At 48.1% G+C, this 24,455-nt stretch overlaps 1 protein-coding gene across 9 annotated transcripts in view; it reads right to left on the bottom strand.

The window, feature by feature from the left end:
* STIM1 (stromal interaction molecule 1) overlaps window positions 1–24,455 on the bottom strand; it is a 508,846-nt gene that overhangs the window by 51,336 nt on the left and 433,055 nt on the right. For all 9 annotated transcript variants that reach the window (XM_078658670.1, XM_078658667.1, XM_078658664.1 and 6 more), the window contains 2 exons: window positions 18,688–18,788; window positions 14,005–14,240 (listed from right to left, as the gene is read on the bottom strand). In XM_078658670.1, coding sequence (XP_078514796.1) covers window positions 14,005–14,240; window positions 18,688–18,788 — 337 coding nt within the window. The remainder of the gene's footprint in view (window positions 1–14,004; window positions 14,241–18,687; window positions 18,789–24,455) is intronic.

The raw sequence follows: 24,455 nt of genomic DNA, 5'->3' as shown, positions 1-24,455 counted from the left end.
TCTTGGCGCTTTTCAGATTACGAGCGGCAACAACAGCAAGAGGGGGCTAGGCAGCGAAAGCTCGGGAAAAAAGAAAGGTTTTGAGGTTCTTACGGAACTCGATGTAAGAAGGAGAAGTGCGGAGTCGCACAGGGAGAGAGTTCCAGAAAGCTGGGGCAAGGACCGCAAATTTTGCTCCTCCAGCTTTCTTCTTTTTGAAACGGGGAGTGATCAGGAGTGCCATATGGGTGAACCGAAGTTCTCTACCCGGCGAGTAGGGCTTGATGGCTGAGCATATAAACTCAGGAGCGGTGCCCATCCTGGCCTGAAAGGTGAGGCAGCCAAGTTTGAATAAGGCTCGCTCTCTCACAGGCAGCCAGTGTAATGCCTGCAGCAGAGGAGTAACACAGTGAAATTTGGGGAGGCCATGGATCAGGCGAGCGGCCTGATTCTGCACTAGTTGCAGGCGGTGGATGGCGTAGGCCGGCGCGCCATTATAGATTATGTTACCATAATCAAGGCGCGAGAGCACCATTGCCATCACGATGACTTTTAATGCCGGGAGGGAGAAGAAGCGGGAGATCTTCCTGATTATCCTAAGGGAGAAGAAACAGGAGGACACCACTGAACTAACTTGGGAGTGAACCGAAAGTTGTGAATTGAGAAAAATCCCAAGGGTTTTAACTTTGGGGACAGGGAGTGGGGAAACACCGAGTGATGGAGGCCAATAGGAAGGAGACCAGGGACTGCAACCACCTCCGGTCAAGACCAGCTTCGTCTTGTCCGGATTGAGTTTGAGGTGGTTGCAGTTCATCCAGTCCTGAATGAACAGCATAACTGTTTGAACATTCAGGGCGGATGAAGGAGAATGGGAGAGGTTGAAAATTAGCTGGAGGTCATCGGCGTAATTGAACACTGTGACCTCGAGCTGCTGCAACATAAAAATGAGGGGGTAGATGTATAAATTAAACAGAAGAGGGGAAAGTGAGGAACCCTGGGGAACACCACACACCACCTTACGGGAGGCAGCAGTGAAGCCGGCAAGGTGAACCGCCTGAGCCCTCTCGCTCAGAAAAGACTCGAGCCATGAGAAGGCTAGGCCCTCTATGCCCGCCGCCCTGACACGGGTGAGGAGGATGGAGTGGTCCACCGTGTCAAAAGCGGCGGACAAATCTAAGAGGATGAGGGCTTGCGAAAGGTTGGTGACGATGCCCTCACGTAGTCCATCCATCACCGAGATCACCACCTTCTCCGTGGAGTGGAGGGGCCGAAAGCCCGCCTGACAAGGGGAGAGGCAGTGATTTGCCTCCAAGTGAGTGCTCAGGGTACTGGTGACATGAGTTTCTAAAACCTTTCCCAAATAGGGCAGAAGAGAAATGGGACGATAGTTAGAAGGGGACGAGGGATCGGCGCCAGCCTTTTTTTAAATGGGGATGACAACCGCGGATTTATGAAGACTAGGGACAACGCCATTGCTAAGTGAATCATTAAGAAGTGTGAGGGACGGGATGGGACAAGCTAGAAAGACTTCTCTAAGGATATGAGCGGGGCCAAAGTCCAGGGGAACCCGATTTCACCCGTTGGAGCAGTGGGAAGAGTGTGTCTTTAGCCAAGAGGGGGATACTGGTTAATTTGGGGACAGTGGAAGGAGGGGAGGGATTAGTGAATGTAGATGATGGGAGAGGGATGTTGGTTTTGATCTTTGCGACCTTCTCAATAAAAAACTCATTGAGCGAGTCGCAAAGAGATTGGGAAGGGGGAATCACAGCCGTGGCTCTGTCAGATGAGGCCAGTTCATGCACTGTGGCAAAGATTTCCTTGGACTGGGACTCCGCTGCCAATATCCTGTTAGAATAGAACTCTGTTTTGGCATCAAGGATGCCTTTTTTGTAAATCTGAAGAACAGATAGATAGGTGGTTTTTAGCACAGGACAGTACGCTCTTCTCCATGCTCGCTCGGCTCTCCGTGCAGCCAATTTCTTCACCTTAAGATCTGGGGTGAACCATAGGTTGGCTGCATGGGCCCGCTTGACCGTAATTCGTCTCAGGGGAGCGAATACGTCGCCCGCTTGGGTCAGCCAGTTGTTAATAGCGGTCAGCTGAGCTGGGGCTGCAAGACCTGATAGGGCAGGGCTGGTTTTAGCCAAAGACGAGCAAAAAGACGGCATATCGGCTTTGCCCCATTTCCTGATCCAGATTTTTTTAGGGAGCGGGGGTTTAGCCTCAGGGGCTAGGGCAAGGGAGAATGAAATGAACGAATGGTCTGACCAGGGGCAAGGAGAAATGATGGGGGGTGTTGTGGGGATATTCAGAGTCCAGATCTGGTCCAGCATGTGACCCTGTATATGAGTAGAGCTGTGAATGTGAGGTGTAAAATTAAGACTGGTCATAAGATCAGTGAACTCCTTAGAGAGGGAGCTTTCAGCCGGGTCATTTGGCCAGAAGTTGAGGTCCCCCAAGACTAACACTGACGAGTTGTTTATCGCCAGTGTAGCCAGGAGGTCTTGGAGGCTGGAGACAAAGGAAGGAGTGGAATGGGGGGGGGCGGTAGATAAGAACAGAGGTCAAGGGTATCTGATAGGAGGTTGAGCGTGTCACCAGGTAATCTACTTCTGGAATGGGGGGAAAGGGAAGGATCTGAAAGTGAAGGTCAGTGCGAGCTATCAAGGCCACTCCTCCACCCCTCCTGCCCTCCGGACGGTCCGCTCGAATGGCAGAGTATGAGGGGGGCAATGCAGCTAGAACGTTGGGCAGGGAGTCGGCTTGAGGCTCTCTCCATCAATTTGTGAAACTCCCCCAATGTCTGCCGGGGGAGAATCAGCCGTATCCGGTGTCGGAGAAGCTGTGTCCGGTATCACATAATCATCCTGCTCCACACACTGGTCCGGGCCTGCTGATATTGCCGTGATCCTCGTCCGAGGAATCAACCTGCACCTCTGGAACCACCAAAGGTATAACTGGACTGGTGACTTGCGGCTGTGATACCATCTGGGACGATGGCCTTGGCGAAGCCACAGAAGAAGCTGGCGGAGCAGACACAGCCTGCGCCAAAGGAAGTGGAGGAGGAGGCTGGGAGAATCTCCTCCTATAGTCCAGCAACATGCCTTGAAGATCCTCCAAGAGGGAAGAAGGAACAGAAATAATCTCCTGGCTAGTGTCCTCCTGACGGTGAAAAGAGTGTTGATATGAGTGCCCATGAAGGTATTCACCTTCAGAATCAGTGTCCTGGCACTTAACTCGAAGCTCTGAGGGGCTATTGGCATAGCCAAAAGGATACTCCTCTCCCTCAGAATCTTCTTCCTGATCCAGCAACAGCGCAGGAGGCAGAGAGGCAACCCTCTTTGGAGACGTCATGTCCGGCGTGATTCTCGTGAAATAAATGGTGATTTTCTTCGTCGACGAAGACGTCGTCGATGGTACCGTCGACGATGGTACCGTCGACGATGGAGAAGAAAAAGAAATCATCGTCGACGAGGTCGTCGACGGAAGACCCACCGACGATGAGTAGATCGTCAACGATGAGATGGGCGTCGACGACGAGACTGTCGACACTCCCGCTGTCGTCGTGACCGTCGTCGTTATTGATGCCCTTGTCGACGCCACAGTCGTTGCAGCTACCGTCGACATCTTCGTCAACGCTGAAGTAGATGACATAGTCGTCAGCGAGCCCGTCGACACCAGCGTCGACAGATGGAGACTCGAAGGCACCGTCGACAAGCCCGTCGACGGTGGTACCATTTTAACCTGCACCTTTGCAGCCTTCGTCGACTGAGTCTTACGCAGCGTCGTCGACGATTGACTATCCTTGTCAGACTTCTCAGATGTCAGAGAAGGTTTTTTAAAAGGTATAGCAGACTTCTCCACTGCTGCTGCTGAAGGCAGTCCTCTCCTCTCCTTTGCACTATGGGTGAGGAGATTTGCTCGGACTTCGGCTCTCAGACTCACGGGGGGTCTTTTTTGAGGCCTTTGAGTGACGGTCTGAGGATGGTGAAGGGGAAGCCCTACCCCTCTTCACTAACCTTCTGGACGAAGTGGCAGATAATGATCCTTTGCTGTTAATTGACAGTGTTTCCTTTCTCGACTTCAGCTTGTGAACCGTGTGAGAAGGCGACCCTCACGGTCCCGGAGAGTTTGTTGAAAAGGTTCGGCAGATTTTGCAGTCCGCTGCCTTGTGGTCCGGATACAGGCAGTAGATGCAGTCTTGATGCCTGTCCTCCACATACAACCTTTTCTTGCCACAGGTGGAACAAGCCTTAAAAAGGGCTTTTTCTCTTTGTCAGACATTCCAAGAAGAAATATCAAACAATCCTGAAGAAAAAACTGCTGAAAAAACAGTAGAACAGAGTTGAAGTGAGCAGAGCTCAGAGGAGACTCCCTTTGCACAACGTGCGGTAGAAAATCTGAGGCTCTCTCAAGAAGGTTCTATGGGGTGAGGCGATTGGTTGTTGCATTATTTTGGTCTCTTTTACAACAAGCATTTGCAATGCAATAGGTCTCGCATTAGGAAAGTTTGAGCTATTGGTATTGTAAATGACATTTTTTATTCATGTGTTGGTTTTGAAAATAGCAAAATTAATAGCTTTGTCATTTACAATGCCAATAGTTTAAACTTCCGCAAATGTGACACCTATAGCACTTGTAATGCAATATGTGTTGTAATTACGTGACTTAGATGTATTGATATTACAAATAACAATGGCTTTTTATTAATTCATACTTAAATAAAAGTTATTGTAATTTATAATGGCAATAACTTAAACCGTAAATAACTTGTGAAGATTATGTTCAGTGTATTTTATTGTGACGAAAATCCAAGAATAGAAGTTAAATATTAACATCTTTTTGTGACATTTGTAATAAAGCTTGAAACATTCAGAGAACATATTTTAACCAGTTGTTGTTGAATGGTTGCACAGATTGATGCTGTGGTGGTGCTGAGTGATGTTGTGGTGGCGACGAGTGATGGTGTGGCGTTCAGTGATGCTGTGGTAGCGCATAGTGAGGTTGTGGTGCCCCTGAGTGATGCTGTGGTGGTGCTGAGTGATGCTTTGGTGGTGCGATAGAGTGAGGGCGATAGATAGAGGGAGGACGATAGATAGAGTGAGGGCGATAGATATATAGACAGAGTGAGTGAGTGAGGGCGATAGATAGATATATAGAGTGATGGCGATAGATAGATAAGAGAGATAGATAGAGTGAGGGCGATTGAGAGATAGATAGAGTGAGGGCAATAAATAGATAGAGATAGATAGAGTGAGGGCGATAGGTGGATAGAGTGAGGGCAATAGATAGATGTTTATGAAATTTTTATTGCGCACAACTACCCTGGGGTGTCTCGGCGCATGTAGGACTTCCTGGGACAGAAAACAACCAGATCATTGATTAAATAACCAGGTTTTCACAAGTTTGCAGAAGATGATGAGAGTGGGACTGGTTTTGATAATCAGAGGGATAGAGTTCCATAGCCTGGGGGTTGCTACTAGGAAACGTCTGTCTCCCCAGGTAGTGGTTCTGGTACGTGGGACGGGGAGAAGATGGGTGCAGGATGAACGAAGTGGTCTTTTTGGAGCGCAGATCCGAAAAGCATCCTTAAGAAACCTGGGACCTGAGCCATGGATGGCCTTATAGGCGATACAGAGTGCCTTGAATTTTATCCGACTCTTGACCCTTAGCCAATGCAGGTGACGTATGGCCGAGGAGGTGGGGCGGTGACCAGGGATGCCAAGCAAAATTCTAGCTGCGGCGTTTTGGACGGATTGTAGTTTGGTTAAAACCTGTTCATGCGTGTTGAGGAAGAGAGCGTTGCCATAATCCATTTTGGAAACAACAAGGGTGGTGATCAATGTTTTTCCTGCAGCAGGAGGCAGATATGGCAGCAGCTTCTTAATCTTCCTCAGCATATAGAAGGAGGATGCGACCACTGCATTCACATGGTGCTTGAATACCAGCTTGTCATCGAACATGACACCGAGGTTTCTGACCTTGGCAACTGGAGTGGGAGGAGAACCCATTTCAGCGGGCCACCAAATGGAGGACCATTCCGGTAAAAGGTTGCCAAAGGTCATCACCTCGGTCTTGTCCGAATTTAATTTCAAGCAGTTACTTGACATCCATGAGCTAATGGCCGACATCCCCTCCTGGAATCTTGCAGCGACGGCTGGTCCATCCTTATGTACCGCCAGCACCAATTGGGTGTCATCCGCATAGGTGGTTAAGCGCAGCCCGTGTGCTTTTATAACCCTTGCCAAATCCGCCACGTACATATATTGAATAATGTGGGGCTTAGCGAGGAGCCCTGGGGCACCCCGCACGGAAGGCGAGTAGAAAGTGCCCAGTTTCACCGCCTGTGTGCGGTTGGCCAGAAATGAAGAGAGGAGGTCCCTGGCAAGATGGGTGACCCCCAGCGATGTGACACGGTCGATCAAGATGGAGTGATCGACCGTGTCAAAGGCGGCGGACAGATCCAGGAGTATAAGGACCGCCGCCGCCCCACCCTGGTCCATTATAGTCCTAATCTCGTCGGAGGCCTTTATCAGGGCAGTTTCTGTGCTATGGCCCTTCCTAAACCCGAACTGGGTGTCATCTAAAAGTTGATGACAGTCGATGAACCCTGAAAGCTGTTTGTTCATGACTGCTTCAAATATTTTGGCCGGGAATGGGAGGCAGGCGATGGGTCTGTAACTGGCTGAGTCCGCGGGATCCAAGGATGTTTTTTTTTAACAGGGGCTCGATGACTGTCGTTTTCCAAACTTCAGGATAAATGCCTGTCTTGAAGATGGAATTACATAAGTCCGTGAGCGGGGAAGTAATAACCTCCGTGAGAGCGCTCAGTATGGAAGGGGGGCAAGGGTCTAAGGGAGATCCAGGTTTAATAGAGGTGATCAGTTTGCTGATCTGGTTGGTCGAGACCACTTAAAAATTGGAGAAGATAGGTGTGGTTGAGGGGGCCGGAGGAGGTGGGTCAGGGCAATCCGAGCATTTAGGGAGGGAGAAAGATGAATAAATATTAGTGACCTTGGTGGAAAAGAAAGTTGCTACCTCATTACAAAGATCTTGAGATGGCTCAATGGGCGGTCCTGTCAGAGGGTTTGGAGAGAGAATCTACTACTTGAAATAGCTTTCTTGTAGAATTCTGGGCGGATTCAATCTGGGCCTGAAAAAAAGCGCCTTTATGTTTGATGATGGATCTTTTGTATAGCGCTAGCGCATCTTTATAGGTTTGCTTTTCCGAAGGACTGTAGTGCTTGCGCCAGCGTCTTTCTAGGTTCCTACAATACTACCGTTGTAGTCGAAGATCCTCTGTAAACCATTGGGCAGATGGCGTAGCCCGGTTAGAAGTGATGGATTTGGCCGGGGCTACTTGATTAATTGCGTCCAGAATCCATTTCTGGTACCTGCTTGACAGAAGACTGGGGTGAGGTGATACCTCGTAAGGAGATTCAGCCAGGATATTGGACAACGGGTAGTCCAGGTTTTTCCAGGCTCTGGTACTAATGGGGGTACGAGATGTGAAATGGGAAGGGTTAGGGTAATGAGCCAGAATGGAGAAAATGACTGCAAGGTGGTCCGACCATACTACGGGAAGAACAGTGACAAGCGAAATGTTGGGGTTGTTGGTTAACAGACCATCAAGCCTGTGACCTGCTTGATGAGTAGGGGCTGCCACTAACTGCTGTAGACCGTAGACCTACCGCGAGTAGATCGGCAATAGGTTGAGTGGTGTCTTTTTCCCCTGCGACTTCCAGATGAAAATTGAAGTCCCCCATGATGGTATAGTCAGCATGGCCTAAGGAAAATTCCGTAAATTCATCAAGAGCCGAGAGGAAGCGGGTATGTGAGCCAGGGGCGCGGTATAAAAGAATCCCTTTAAAAACTTGATTGTGATTAAGTGTAATGGAAAAGGTGCAGGCTTCACAATCCAGTCGATGAATAAGTTCGATTTTGGAGTGAAATACCGCTTTATGGATAATGGCAAGACCACCTCCTCTCCCCGTAGTTCTGTCCTGTCTTACCACACAGAAGCCCTCCGGTGTGGCCGAACAGAAATCCGGGCCGGAGGCAGCATCGCCCCAAGATTCAGTTATAAACAGAATGTCCAGCTCCTGGCTTACTATGAATTCCCTGATGTCTAAGCTGTGTTTCGGGAGTGAGCGGGCGTTGATAAGCGCCGAGCGAAAATAGCGCCTAGGTGTAGGACTAATACCATGGGTTGAAGGCATAGGACAAGGGAGGGTGTAGTTGCAGCCTGGACATGGGGCAGGAGCGGACACAAGGCAGCTGGGAGGGGGCAAGTGTCGGCACCTCGTGTTGGTGGTAGGAGTATTGAGTTCCCACAGCTGAGAAGATGAGTAGCGCAAAGAGGTACTATGAGTATCAAAGTTCCCGGGGCCAGGGGGAGTGGCCCTGGGCCCGGTACCAGCACGGACGGGCACAGACGGGCTTGCCTCTGGCCCGCCTCCGGCGCGCCCGCCCGCTGCGCAGACAGGAAGAGGAATTCATTATATCGTGTGTGGGCCCCCAATCGGCCGAACACTAGAGCGCTGTCCTCGTCCTCACTTAAGATGGCGCCCGCAGTTCGTGCCGCGAGGGGTGGAGGGCGGTGGACAACAGAAGCCCCAAATCGGCTTCCTGAGGCCCCGGTAATCCCTAGAGAAGGCCCCACAGGTAGGGAGATGCGGCGAGGGGGGGAGCAAAATACAATTTGAAATGTGCAAAATACAGCGGTATTTAAAATCTGGAAAGTGCTAAATGCAGGAGCAGTTAAAATCGTGCTGGCAAATAGTCAATTAAAATAGTTAAAAATCCTAGCCCTAAACTCCCGGCTTCCGCCTCAGGAGTCCTTGTTTTAAGATCTAGTGAGGGCGATAGATAGAGTGAGGGCGATAGATAGAGTGAGGGCGATAGATAGAGTGAGGGCGATAGATAGAGTGAGGGCGATAGATAGAGTGAGGGCGATAGATAGAGTGAGGGCGATAGATAGAGTGAGGGCGATAGATAGAGTGAGGGCGATAGATAGAGTGAGGGCGATAGATAGAGTGAGGGCGATAGATAGAGTGAGGGCGATAGATAGAGTGAGTGAGGGCGATAGATAGGGCGATAGGTAGACAGAGTGAGGGCGATAGATAGATAGACAGAGAGATAGAGTGAGGGCGATATATAGAGCGAGGGCGATAGATAGAAAGAGTGAGTGAGGGCGATAGATATATAGAGTGAGGGAGGGTGATAGAGTGAGGGTGATAGATACCAGGAGTGGGATGCAAAATCCCAAAGAAACACACAGAGCTAGTTCACAACACCCTCCCCTTCCAGACCATATTGGATTCTCAGCTGGGGTGTGGGGGGAGGGGGACGGACAGTTGTCATAACGTTTTTCCCGCGTGGGTGCCTGCTAAGTTGTCAGGGTTTCTGACTTCACTGCGCCACCAACAGTTTAGGTGGTACAAAAGGGGGTGGTAATGGACGGAGCATCGGAACCAATCAAACACTCACACCCAGTCAAAAGATCTGGGTTTAATCCATCACCGTTCTTTAGCCCACTCTGCCACCCCAGTTCAGACATGGCTATATGCAAATCAGTCTGACCCCGTGCATCATGGGAACAGTCCAGCCCGAACTGCCAAGCCATGCCTTCCCTGGACCGGAAATAAGCTTCCGAGGACCGGTTTCTGGCATTACAGCCGTCTTCAGCCCGGCTTGCTTGAATCCAGTGGCAAAGTGAGCAAGGGACTCACGTCTGAGCATACCCTGCCACACTTATGGCGGACAAAAGCGGTACAAAAGGGGGTGGTAATGGACGGAGCATCTGAACCAATCAAACACTCACACCCAGTCAAAAGATCTGGGTTTAATTCATCACGTTCTTTAGCCCACTCTGCCACCCCAGTTCAGACATGGCTATACGCAAATCAGTCTGACCCTGTGCCTCATGGGAACAGTCCAGCCCGAACTGCCAAGCCATGCCTTCCCTGGACCGGAAATAAGCTTCCGAGGACCGGTTTCTGGCATTACAGCCGTCTTCAGCCCGGCTTGCTTGAATCCAGTGGCAAAGTGAGCAAGGGACTCGCGTCTGAGCATACCCTGCCACACTTATGGCGGCCAAAAGCGGTACAAAAGGGGGTGGTAATGGACGGACCATCTGAACCAATCAAACACTCACACCCAGTCAAAAGATCTGGGTTTAATCCATCACCGTTCTTTAGCCCACTCTGCCACCCCACTTCAGACATGGCTATATGCAAATCAGTCTGACCCTGTGCCTCATGGGAACAGTCCAGCCCGAACTGCCAAGCCATGCCTTCCCTGGACCGGAAACAAGCTTCCGAGGACCGGTTCTGGCACTGCTCACTTTGCCACTGGATTCAAGCAAGCCGGGCTGAAGACGGCTGTAATGCCAGAAACCGGTCCTCGGAAGCTTGTTTCCGGTCCAGGGAAGGTATGGCTTGGCAGTTCGGGTTGGACTGCTCCCATGAGGCACAGGGTCAGACTGATTTGCATATAGCCATGTCTGAAGTGGGGTGGCAGAGTGGGCTAAAGAACGGTGATGGATTAAACCCAGATCTTTTGACTGGGTGTGAGTGTTTGATTGGTTCAGATGCTCCGTCCATCACCACCCCCTTTTGTACCGCTTTTGGCCGCCATAAGTGTGGCAGGGTATGCTCAGACGTGAGTCCCTTGCTCACTTTGCCACTGGATTCAAGCAAGCCAGGCTGAAGACGGCTGTAATTCCAGAAACTGGTCCTCGGAAGCTTGTTTCCGGTCCAGGGAAGGTATGGCTTGGCAGTTCGGGCTGGACTGTTCCCATGAGGCACAGGGTCAGACTGATTTGCATGAAGCCATGTCTGAACTGGGGTGGCAGAGTGGGCTAAAGAACGGTGATGGATTAAACCCAGATCTTTTGACTGGGTGTGAGTGTTTGATTGGTTCAGATGCTCCGTCTATCACCACCCACTTTTGTACCACCAACAGTTTAGGTAGCTTCACTATTATTCGGTATTCTGCCTTTCCTGCTTGTGTAAAAAATAACTAATCTAGAGCCACGCTGAAGCATGGGAGAATGGGCTGAAGAGACTGACATGCCCCTGAGCTATGTCATGGTGGTCTCACAACACAGCCTGTCTATTCAATGGTTGCAAGTCTGGCCGCATACCCCTCCCCCGTGAAGATTCCCGCACAGTACTCTATACACAAACCTGCGCACGTGCATATTCTTCGAGGAATCCGTTCGACTAGAGTTAAGGATGGAGTGGAATTACTCCCAGGCAACGTAGCTCAGTTCTGAGCCCAGACGGAGTGTTGGCCCACAGACATCCATCCATGGAGAGCCTGTGAGCCCATCTGTGTGCCACCATCACACAGTTTGTGCAGAGCAAGAGCCATGCAGTGATGCACAGCATTGTTTGGAACACACTCCAGGAGACGCATAACTTGTAATGCACTGCATGTGCAACCTAGCAGCTGAATGAGTACCCTTTCTTATAGGCTTAATGTGTGGACACACTTTAAACATATGTATACATACCCAGACAACCAGCAGCAACCAAACCAACCAAACAAAAACTTGCATATGCGCAGCCTTCGGCACAGGATTACACTAGACAGTGAATGTCTGTGTGCGAGTTCTCTAATAAAGCATTAGCAGTACAGGAATGCAGTATTCAGCGTGTGCAAAGATACACAACTCACAGTGCAAACTAAAAAGCAAATGCGCAGACCAAGTCCTTGGAACAGGAGCATACATTTATACACACACATTCTTGAAAGAGGTAAATCATACAGGAACACACACACTCATCCCTTCCACATGTACATTATACATAGCATATGTGGGCACGATGCCCTCAGTACACTATACCTAATTAATTTGCGATGGGTGCCTTCGGGAAAAGGGAGATAGGGAGCTTTAAGGAGGGGCACAGCTTGTACATGCACACATCCCTGAGCACAGAAACCACAAACCATCTGTGCACTATGCCTGAACACACAGGATGCAGTCTTTGTTTTTACTTCGAATACCATGGCCAAACGAATGACAAACGGAAATCCTTTCATACAGTAGTCACATGTAGATATTCACCATGAAAAACAGTGTATGAGTGGCATGTGCTGTGCACATACTGCGAGTACTTTCACCATGCCATCCTGAAATCGCTGAATGTTCACATCCTGCTATCCATTAAGTATAGGCGCTGTCCCTGGATCTGCGGCTCGTGCCCACATCCGGGCCGGGGAGGAGACTGGGGTGGGGGAGCGAGGGGCTGCTCGCGCATGCGCTGTCCCTGGATCTGCGGCTCGTGCCCACATCCGGGCCGGGGAGGAGACGGGGTGGGGGTGGGGGAGCGAGGGCTGCTCGCGCATGCGCTGTCCCTAGATATGCCGCCGTAGTGAAGGGAATGCTGCAAGACTCATGGGTCCTAGGGAGGGGGCCACCAAGGCGCCCAAAGAATAAATAAAGCAGAAGTCCAGCGGGGCGCCTTTGTGAATGCCGCACAGCCAAAGCAGGATTTTCAGGCGGGGCTCCTGTGATCAAAACAGAGCCCCGCGTGGTGCTGCAGTATGCCGATAAAGAGTGGTAAGTGGGGTATGCTGTACATTTAAAGCATTTAAAACAAGACTTACATGTTGAATGCTGTGTAGTTTACATGTGCACTAAAAGCCTCGTGTAAGTGCAATGTCGACTCGAAAGTGAAACTGCATGCTTTTGGCCGGGAAGCGGGACAGGAGATGCGCACGTGCCTATACGTGCGCGTTCACAGACCCCAATCTGTTCGTGCACCGGTCTGTACCACTTGGAAGGCAAGACAATCACAATAAGTCTCGCTGGCGACAGCGCTTTTGCGCTGCAACGCCAGGCGAGACCTAAAAAGAGGTGGATATGCTAAAAAATTAGATGAGGCCTAGGCCTTTTCTTTATCTTTTTGTACCTACTGCTATGTTATTTTTTTATTTACTGAGACTCCCATTCCGACGACGGGGAATGATACAAGCTATGGGAATCTATGAAAGTTCCAATACTGGAGTAATAAGAGAACTTGAAGAAAATTAAGATGATTGGCGGAATAAGAATAAAAGAAAACATAAGACCCAAGTTTCAGGCAATACTTAGTTCAAAAGGCAAAAATGCTGCAAAACGTAATTTTTATCCCAATATTAGGTCAATATTTCTTGATAACAGTTCACACAAAATGGCTGAAGAGTTTCATCAAAATATGAATTTGTGGCGTGTGGTGGTCAGAACTTAGTGGAAACCTCAACAGGGCAGCACTTTGGTGGGTAAATAAAGTATTTCTTCTTCATCCACGAAATTATTTTGAAGCAGTTTTTTGCACCTTTTTTCATCTGAGCCACCCTAGAAGCAGCAGGGAGGGGAGACCCTATCCTGGCAAGATCCAACATCCATCCAACATACTCTAGCGATCTCTGGACGCCCTAGCACAGAGTTGTTACTATAAGTGGCAATTTCAACGACAAAACATGAATTCCTGTGTAATGCTCATCTGTGATCCAGGCACAGGATTTCAGAAATATGCATACTCGGGTACCCCTCATCTAAAGTTTCACAAACATCAATTTCCTTCTGCACCTTGAGGGGTAGAAAACCGCACACGTCACGTTAGCGTGGGCTCACACAGCTCTCTGGTAGACTCCTGAATCTTTTATATTGAATGGGCTCCGTGTTGTTGAGTGTTTTTTTATACTCTACACTGGATGACAATTTAATCTATGGGGGGAATGGTGCTTACTGATCAAACAAACCATGCAGGGATGGCTACATGCTCTGTACTATCTGACGCGCATACTGAAGTTTACGGACATTAACCCCTTCCGTGCGGCTGCGATTCCCCCCGTGTGCGGCCGCCGAACGAAAAGGGCGGGGCCGTGACGAACCCCAGCCGTCATCAGCACACGAGCACCGTGGAGCGTGGCGGCTGGGGTTCGTCACCAGCATGGAAGGGGTTAATAGTGTCCTTGTATTTAAAGGAAACAACAATACGTGTGTAGTGGAAATAGAAGACGGCGCCTACGTACACTGCATGGGGATGGGCGCCATGATCTCCTCGTCCATGTCGTCCACGTCATCCGTCATGAGGAAGTGCGCCGGGTTGTGGCGCGCGGCTCCCATCAGGCTGGGGTCGATGTTCAGCGCCGTCACCAGCACGTGCAGGCCCGGGTTGTTCACCACCTGGAAGCCGCAGAGCATCTCGATCTGGTGCCAGCGGTGCAGGCGCTCCCGCAGGGCGGCCGTCACCTCGCCCAGGGCCTGCCTGCGAGCAAAACAAACATGAAACAGACAGACGCCGAGTTAGAAGGTGACAGAATGTGAGCCTATAGATCTCCCCGAATACTACCCAACCCGGTGTCATTCTGGGATCCTTCTAGGGAAGATTTTTTTTATTTTATTAAATGCAAGGGGGTCAAACTAATCAGACACGGTGTTGTAGCATCTTAGTACTTAGTTAGAACTGTTAGGTATAGAATGTAGAATGTATGACACAGTAGAATGCATTGAGTCTAGGGTAGAATGCCGAGTTGTTTCTCAGAGGAGCAGCAGCACACTTATTGTACCACCTTGACTCTTGTTAAATGAAGAAGCAGTCAAGATTTGCAATCAATTGATGCCTGAATGAGTTACTACAGGTGTTCGGTGCAATAACTGCCCATTCCTCCTCCTCCACCTTGAACAGCAGAGCAGACATGTTTACATCCTTACATAAGTAAGTACAACACAGACAGAATCACCTGCTAGAAAATCCCTGCCGCCTGATACTCATCGGGGGCCCTAGATCGAGGCGTCAGGGAACAAACTTTTCTTCCACCCCGAGAAACCAGAAAACCTTCAAGCCTCAATCCCAGCATTCATGTGAACTACAGGGTCTCGCATGTTGGGATTGACTTCAATTGGGGAGCTTGGACAGATTTAATAAGGTTCTTCATGGTTAAATAATACTAGAATGCCGTCACCAAGTCTTTTCAGTTGTATTACTTTTTTTTTTTTTATTTCAAAAGTTTTTATTGGAAATTTCAGGGTTGTAAAACATACAGATCAGAAATTGCTATGTACAAATTACCAGTGCATATGACCATACATTAATAAAAGACAAGAGCCGATGACATGAAGTGGCAAAGAAAGGCATTAGTAAGGTCCCACGATGGTGTTCGCAACATTCGGGTTGGTCTTGAGGATTATACTACAGTCATCCATGAAGTCTTTCTGAGATAGACTCCCGAGAGGATAGGAATCGAGAGGAGGGGGGAAAGAGAAAAGAACCAGCTGGTGGGAAGAAGAGGGGAGCAGCAGAGAGAAAGCAAAGGTTATACACGTGAAGATGGGAAGAAGAGGCGGAGGTAAGATGGTGCACCACGATGCGGCAGAACAGTTCAGGTCGGGGTGGCGTGCCATTCAAGATATACCGGGCACTCTGCCAATGAAAACACCACACAGGGAAAACCAGAGCAGGCCACATATTCCCCGGAATTCTCCAAGGCAACATTTAATGCATGCATAAATGTCTTTTAGTTGATAGTTCGAGACATTACCACAAGGGGTAATTAAAACACCCCGAAAATAACTCCGAAGCCTTGCGTTAACTGCCCAGAAGAAGCAAGCCACTGCAGGCCACATGGGGGTGTACAAAGGTGGGGTTCAGGGCACTTAAAGAAGGTAACATGGCATCACCAGCAGCCAGACTGTGTCAAGTGGGAGCCCCCAACAGACAGCCGGTACCCCGAAACATGCACTCAATGCTCCATGGCGGACTGCCAGCCCAGGTGGGATGCTGGAATGCGGAACATATTAAGAGGCGCGGCGTAGAAGCATGAAGACCGACTGCATATGTATGTGTTTGCAATATCACTTGGCAGGGGAGTGACCAACATCACAGAAGTCCCTGCGTAAGATCGCTTACAGAGTCAGTTGGCAGGCTGGTAAACGGTCCAGTTACTTACATTACAGCAGTGGATAGAGCCCCACATCAATCAGAGTACCCTCTACATGTGCAAACTAATCATAGAGCTTTGACATCTATTGGTTTTGCAGACGCGCTCTCTCTGGCATCCCTGGGAAGATCAATTTTGGGTTTTTTGTGCTGAGGAGTTCCCGTCACTAGCCCTGGCAGTACGCCTTGTTGGGTGCAGTAAGCGCTATATAAATGCAAGTGCAATTAACTGACTGACGAGGATGTGCCGTGTCCAGCAGACCTTCATGGGTGACATGCAGTTCTTTGTGCCATCGGTAACGAAGGCTGTCCTCCACCGTGCCTTTCCATTATGGCATTTTTTGTTAATTGCATTCTGATCAAATTAACTTCAACACCAACAGAGTTTATTTTGTTCTCAAGGGCAATTCTAGCCTCCTTAACTGCCGCCAAGACCACATCAGGGTGGGCTCAGGCATACAAGCTGCTGCCTGGGAGGGTGAGTGGGGTGGGGGGGGGTGGGGTGGGAGTTACAGGGCAGGTGGCGCGATCAGCCTCACCCCTCTGGGATCCTCCAATCTAATATTGGAAGCACAGCCAGGCCCCTCTTGATCCAGCATCTTGCCGCTGTGGGTTACCCAAGCACTAGTCGCTGCAGATCTGTCCTTATGGAGGTTCCTCCCTGTGCCACCTCAATGTAATGAGAACAGATTCGAGTGCAATACTCAAGGCCACTCAAAGTGAAGCTGGTGTCAGACTGCACAGGCATCTAGCAACAGAGGTCCTGCCGAATCAAGAAGGGTGCTGATTTGATGGATTAGTAACGAGGCTTATGTAGTAGTGTCTGGTATTGGGTGAAAGTGGTGAGGCAGTGCAGGGGAAACAAAAAAAAAACAAAACGTACCTAGCCGACACTCTTCTGCTGGCTGCTGTGCACAGGCGGAGGCTCCCAGACTCCCCTACGGCCAATCCCAGTGCTTCTCTCATGCTGGTGAAAGAGGTGCTGGGATTGGCCTGAGCGGGCTGATTTTCCGCCCCATCGAGAACTGGAAACCGGAGCCTGCTGTTCTCTCCACCAGGCAATGGAGCTCAGGTTGGAGAGATGTCAGCGCGCATGTCAGTTTGGCCATCCCGAGACAGCCAGCCAAACCGACGTGCACTGACAGCAGTGCCCAGCATTTCCCCTCTGTGCTTACTGTGGTGCTGGGTGAGTATTGCCCGTCCACAAGACTCAGCTCAGAGGAGAAAAATAAAATAATAAAACTTATTATCTTTTTATTTTTGCAGCTGCTGCAGGAGGGGCAATGCTCCTCCGCCACAACGGAGGAGCTGCCGCTGGGCTTATGGAGGAGGACATAAGGTGTTGCTCCATAAGCAGAATAGGATGTAAAAGCCAGCTCACCAAAAGGGTTAAAAAAGCAATGCTACACCTGACAGTACAAAAAAAGAACATACAAAAAAACAACTATCCTTTATTGCTACTGCTCTGCTTTATGCAGCAGTCACCCAGGAGTAAAGGAAGCGCACACTTAATTGTTAACCTAGCTGTGCTTGAGAAATAAACCCTGCAACATCCCTTCTAGACTGCCATTTGAGGCAGGCATCTAATCAAAGCAGGCCCATAACAGTTTGCTAAGATTGAACAAGGTTAATGGAGATGAATCATGCTGAAAACGAGATTGTTTGCATAGCAGCGAAACAAGTCGAATGTGCATCTGGAAGTACATGAAACATATTAGGCCTTGGGGGAGTAATAAAAGTAAGAGAAAGCTAAAGAATAAATACAGTCATATAGGTGCAGTTGTCCTCTACTACACAATGGTCCACCTTGTTTACAATACCCTTAACTTCCTTCGTTGAATGAAGGTTCCATATTCAGAATAACACAGAGCCTCATTCTCCTCTGTCTTTCTACTCCTCCAAAAGCAAAAGGAACAAATGATGGTCGGAATGCTTAACAAAGCAAGCATTCACCCCCCAGTCAAGCTGTTGAGGTGATACCCCGAAACCGGGCCCAGGATGCGTGTTTCTGGTCCAGGGAGGACCTGGCATTGCAATTCGGGCTGGACTGTTCCCAAAGGGAGCAGGGTCAAGACTGATTTGCATATGGCTGGGTCTAAATTGAAATGGCATGCAAAAAAACCCAATGGATTTAGACCCAGATCTCTGTACTGGGGGTGAATGTTTAATATTCTCAAACATTCCGTCCATCGTTAGTTAATTTTGCATTTGCCGCCCTAATTGGGAAGGTTATGCCCGGACGTAGTTCCCATGCTCATCATGCCACTGGAGTCAAGCTAGCCTGGCTGATGAGGGGTGATATTTCAAAACCGGTCCCAGGATGCTTGTTTGGGTCCAGGGAGGACCCAGCCTGGCAGTTCGGGCTGGACTGTTCCCATGCGGAGCAGGGTCAAGACTGATTTGCATATGGCTGAGTTTAAACTGGAATGGCATGGTGTGCAAAAAAATAACGGATTTAGGCTCAGATCGCTGTACTGGGGTGAATGTTTGACAATGTTCAACACTCATCCATCAATTTTTCTTTTTTCACTTCTACTCCTTCAGAGGCACTTCCCAGTGACTTCCCTCCATTGCACATTTTCACTCCCACTGAGCCCCACTTAATGTTTTACTGAACAGATTGACTTTTTAGGCTACATCCCATGGATGACCTCAACAGCCATCGCTTTCTTCCCAGACCAGGCTGTATCTGGAGGTCTGAAAGACAAATGTGTGGTCATAGGGTATAAATGAAGGGAGAAGCAGCAAGAACAACTTAAAACCCACAGATACTCACTTCGCCGCTAGGATCTTGTGATCAACGTCATCCAGAGAGGAACTGTGAGCCACGTGGAATGTCCCAAACAGGGTGTTTCTCTTCTTCTTTATCTTTTCTGCCTTTAACATGAGAAGAGAAAACAATGATTTAAGTAAAAACAAGTATTTGCGCATGAGAGGACCACCCCAAACTATCGAGAAAAGAGAGTGTGAGGCAAAGGAGAATAAACCGAGTGATGTTCACTTGAATGAACACCAAGATTTTATACAGCATTGTTCATAAAATGCACCGTAAGAAGGTAACCTTCTCCGAAGAGATCAATAACCTTTATGGGCAGCATTGCGAAGATCTGTACTGGACCCCAGGTCCGCCTCTGGTACACAGCCTTTCAATGTACAGGTGCTGAGCTTGTGTCAGGCAGACACCAACATCTAACAGACGCAGACAACTATCCTACCTCCAATGTTCATCAACTCGGCAACCCACCCCAGCATTAATAATACATGATACGGGGGCACCACAGATAAACAAATGTAGGTGAGCCAACAAGAGAAACAACTTTGGGCGCACAGTTGCAGAGAAACACGAAGGGAAGTGAATATTGTTTCTTAGGAATGAATCACACTGTAGGACATTGGCTCAGCAATCAGACTCGACACAATCTTACTTGCAGAAGTATGAACTAAGTTCCACATATTTACGGGGCAAGGATTGCTAAAACTGCGTTGCTTTGCACGTTTTGTCTGCTTGGCCCAATGTTTTTACAGCAGTTAATGCGACAATACGCTGCTGTTCCGGAGGTGTGCCGTGTTTTTATGTAGGGGAAGGTCTAGTACCTCAGAAAGCTGGAGGACTGCTGGGCAGTCGGGATCCCCAAGACTTCACCTGTAAACTCTACTCTTTCACCTATACTCTAGTCTACTCTATGAAAACTCACATAGCGCATAGCTACCAACAGACATCCGGGCGCTGACAGTGCGACGCAGTTAGAGGGAACTATCCTGGAAGAGCCAAGTCTTCACTAGTTTCTGACCATAGCTGGATTTTTACAGCAAATTTCAAGACCCTCTAAAGCTGCCTGATAATGGCTCTGCATTAAGATGGACCCTTTTAGAAATAGAAACGGTCTCCTGAAGTATGTTTAACAGGTGTGAGTGGAGGGGAGGTCCTAAGAGTGGGTCATCACATTTTTGAAGAGAGAGGTGTCCATCTGCCCATCTTCCCTTGAATCTATCTTCATCCATTAATGAGTGCATGAAGTGGGAGCCAAACTCCAAACATCCGATTTGTAAATGGATTCTTACGGGAAAGCGCCCATCAACGACTTAGTGTAGGATTCTTCTGGTGTAGATCCAGGTCTGCTATCTCCTGTACGAGGTCACTGGCTTGCTCTTAGGAAAATTTACCAAAAAGTCTACTTTCCAAAAGATGCTTTTTTGTAAACCTTTTCTTCTACAACAATGCAATGAAAAATGTCAAATAGTTGGTGTACTTTTGTGAACACTCCAAGCACAAGATTGTAGCTCTTTGTGCATTCAGTCACAAGATTGGTTTAACTGGAGTTGGATTAATTAGGGACAAAATTGAAGGATAACTATCAGACACGCATGAAAATCAAGCATCTGGATGGATTCCAAGAACCGTCTTAGCTGTGTGACAAACATTCAATGGCAAATAATCTGATGGAAAGGAAGCATTCCCTTGCACTGCAAGCATATGTTTTTTGGCCTGCATGGCAACAGATTCGCATGCTCCTGCCATCTACTGTTGGATGCTTGCAACTTCTTAAAAAAAGCTTTCGAGTCAAGAGATGTGCTTTGATTCCTCACTTAGTCCACAATGCACATGAGCAGCAACTCTATGTTAGATTGTTTTTGCACAGCGGGTGAGACTGTATATGGAGTGTGATGCACCATGGGTATTGTGCAGTGTGGACTGTATATATATATATATATTTTTTTTTTTTAAAAGAGAGATCTGCAACTCTTATACGCCTCCAGGGAGGAGGTTAGACGCATATAACCGACTCTACACAGCACTATAAGGTATGAAGAGATGCTTCCAGGGAAAGTTACATTTTCTGTACATGTGTGGCTGTAGATAGACGTGCTCTGTATAGATTGTAAAGCAGTTTCCTCAATAAGCGGTGACTAGCGAGCAGATGACGTCTTGGAACAAAGTCCTTAGAACCATCTGGTCACCTATAGCCTTCAGGAGGGCTAAATTGCCCACAAATTAGTGCTTGGAAAAGTTTGAGACGTTAACCAAGTGACCCCCGTTACAGATATTGGCTAGTGAAATGTTCCCTAAGAAAGCCAAGGTGGCTCCTTTCCTGCGAGAAGAATGTGCCCAGGGGGTACAGGTATTATGCACTTCGCTTTCTGGTAGCAAGTGTGAACACACCTGTCTATTCAACTTGCTATACCTGCCTTAGGAAGGGCATGGCCTGTGTACAGTTTAGGGAAGTCTACAAAGTTCTTCAGACCAGTGAAAATGCCTGGCCCTGTTCATATAGTACGTAAGAGCTCTTTTTACATCTATTGTGTGTCTGCTACTGAACCTGGTTGTGTAAAGAACAGGAGATCTATAGAACATGGTGAGGACACTGGGATTGGTACGGAGAACAACCTTATCCTTCTAGACCTGAATTAATAGCTCTTACATGATGGGTGTTTGCTGCTCACTAATGCACCTTCGTAATATTATGGTAACTAAGAATGCCATCACCCAGCAAAGGAATAGCACAGGACATGAGTGTAAAAGGTTGAAGGCTGAAAGCAGGACCTTACACAGAGGAGACACGCAAGGCTTATGTAAATACCCCATCTCCGATAGCTGGGATACTCTTCTGGCAGAGTTGTGCCATGGTCTACATGCCGACGACCATCCCCCTTAGCCCACAATACTTGCTGCTTCCCTGGTGAATAGCAGCCTCGGCCACTGACTGCAACCCATAGGTGATACCTAGCTCAAACCTGCGGCCTCGCAACTACACTTATCTATGCTTAGTTGTTGCATCGCTCCTCCCGATACTTATGGTGGATGCGGGCTGTTACGTCTAGTGTAGTTACAAACAGTGTTGTCTTTTCGTGGATCAGTCAATCGTATGCTTTGCCTACATCTAGGTGCCCCAGTTCACATATCCTAGAGAACAGCGGTCATGATGACTATATCAAAGCTGCTCTACTGTTAATACAGCTACACTGCACGAGGGAACGGTAAACAGGCTGCTGTGTTCAGACTGAATAGAGAGCATTATCAGCTCTTAACCTTATTTGAAAATGCCAAATGTGAATTAACAAAAAGGAAAATGCTACTTACCAGTATGCATCTGTTCTTGGTATGTAGAGCTGCAGAGTTATACACTTCGCATTAGATCGCCACCTGGTGTTGGGCTCGGATGATTGCATGATGTCGTCGTCTTGGAAGAAGTCTTTGTAGTCACGAGATAGGTGACTCCTCCCTTGGACGATAGTGCGCATGGGCATCGACTCCATCCTTAGATTGTTTGTCGCCATGATGGGAAATGATGGAGTTAGTAGAAGTAAAGAAAAAGATGTCCATGCTTGTGCATCTAAGTAAGATAAAACTGGAACAGATACAGGTCCCTGGGAGGCGGGAGGGCGTGTACAACTCTGCAGCTCTACATGCCAAGAACAGATGCATACTGGTAAGTAGCATTTTCCGTTCGAGGCATATGAGTTGCAGATTGTACACTTAGCATCGATTGTGCAGCAGTGTCTCCCCTAGCGGTGGTCACCTGTATCTGTTGCAGTGGTTTGAAAGAGTTTTAAGGACAGCTTGACCTGCACATCAACACAGTAGTGTTTAGTGAAGGTGTGTGTTGTAGACCATGTTGCTGCTTTGCATATGTCCTCTGGGGGATGTTTCCTAAGAAAGCCATAGAGGCTCCTAGTTTGCGTGTTGAGTGCGCTCTAGGAGTAACTGTTAATGTACTTTTTGCTTTTTGATAGCATATTTGTATACATTTTACAATCCACCTTTCAATCCCACCTTTAGAGATGGGGTTGCCTTTATGAGGTGGAGAGAAAGACACAAACAGTTGTTTTGTTTTCCTAAAAGACTTAGTCCTATCTATATAGTAGAGAAGAGCTCTTTTAACATCCAATGTGTGTAGAGCCCTTTCTGCCACAGAGTTTGGGTTTTGAAAAAACAGGTAACTCTACAGATTGAAACAGAGAAGATAGTGGAGCCTTCTTAGACATAGCACCTAGCCCAAATGACTCCTCGGTATGGGTTGCCCCTTATACTTGGTTAAGGGATTTGTGTGCACATTGATTGGCATCCACCATCTCAATGCCAGCTCATAAACGAACTTACACAATGTACATAAACGCACAGGTGCACAACACAATTCAAAAAAGTAGAGATACTTGTATGTCCAATAATCACTGGAAAAAGTTCCTTAGTTTCGATTCTTTTTATTCCAAATAGCGTGAAGAAAAAAAGGATTGTACAGCCTACGCGTTTCGTCCACTAGGGACTTCTTCAGGGCATTTTGTTCTAACTTGACGAAATAAAAAATTGCTGAACTGTCCTATTTCTTATGATCGTTGCCTTCAGATATGAAGCTGGAGCAGAGTACATTTATAGCAGGATGAATCCAGTATTTTTGCAGTGACATTAGAAAAACCAGGAAAATGAGAGGACCTGGTCAGAAATTCAACTCTTTAGTATTAGACTGGGGTATATATATCCCAAAATCAAATGTCCAAAACGTGATGCGGAGGTCTGTGTCGGTACGTCTGTGTAGCTAGCAGATCTTAAGTATCGATTTGTATAATTAATTAAAGGAATTATTTTTCAACGATCTAAACATCAAGAGGAACCAGAAAAGACCATCAAGAAGCTATTGGATCTGAGAGCGAACCCGGGTCCCGTACAGCTTCAAGAGTCTTGGAGCTGTACGGGACCCGGGTCGCTCACGCCGGTCACTGGAGGAGGTCGCCTTAAACTGGGACGTCTTCATCACACGCCGTCCGGGCCTTTTTGCCAACACATCTATGTTCTGTGGAATGACCCATCTCCAAATGTTCTGTGCGAGCTGGGACAGTTGTAGAGCGTGTGTACCCCCCTGTTTTTGTATATAATACATGACTGTCATGTTGTCCGTCCGGATCAAGACAGCTTTGTTCAGTAGTAGTACTTGGAAAGGTTTGAGTGCTAAGAATATTGCTAGCAGCTCTAGATGGTTGATATGGAACAATTTTTGTTGACTGTTCCATTGTCCTTGAGTTGTATTATGTAGGAGATGGGCTCCCCATCCTGTGAGGGATGCGTCTGCTGTGAGCACTAGTTGTGGAACAGGTTTGAGGAGCGGCCGCCCTTTTGTCAAGTTTTTGGTGTTCCACCACTGCAGAGAGCGATGTTTGCGGCTGTCTACGAACACCAGGTCTGTTAGTTGACCTTGAGCCTGGTTCCACTGTTGTGCTAGACATTCCTGTAACGGACGCATCTGTAGTCTTGCATATGGTACTATGAAGATGCAAGATGCCCTCATGCCTATTAGTCTCATGAACACTCTGGCTTGCAGAGATTGTTGCTGTTGAAAGGCTGTGACTAAGGCTTGAATGCTCTGTATCCTTGCTGGACTGGGATACGCTAGAGCTGTAGACATGTTTATTGTAGCCCCTAGATACTGATGTATGTGAGAGGGCTGCAGGTGCGACTTGGTGTAGTTGATTGTGAACCCCAAGTTGTGCAATGTTTGAATTGTCTGATGTGTGTGTTGAACACACTGATTGGATGACTTGGCTTTTATGAGC

The sequence above is a fragment of the Lissotriton helveticus genome, chromosome 8 (genome assembly GCF_964261635.1).
Source record: "Lissotriton helveticus chromosome 8, aLisHel1.1, whole genome shotgun sequence".
Classification (NCBI taxonomy): Eukaryota; Metazoa; Chordata; class Amphibia; order Caudata; family Salamandridae; genus Lissotriton; species Lissotriton helveticus.
This window is presented reverse-complemented; position numbering and strand designations above follow the sequence as displayed.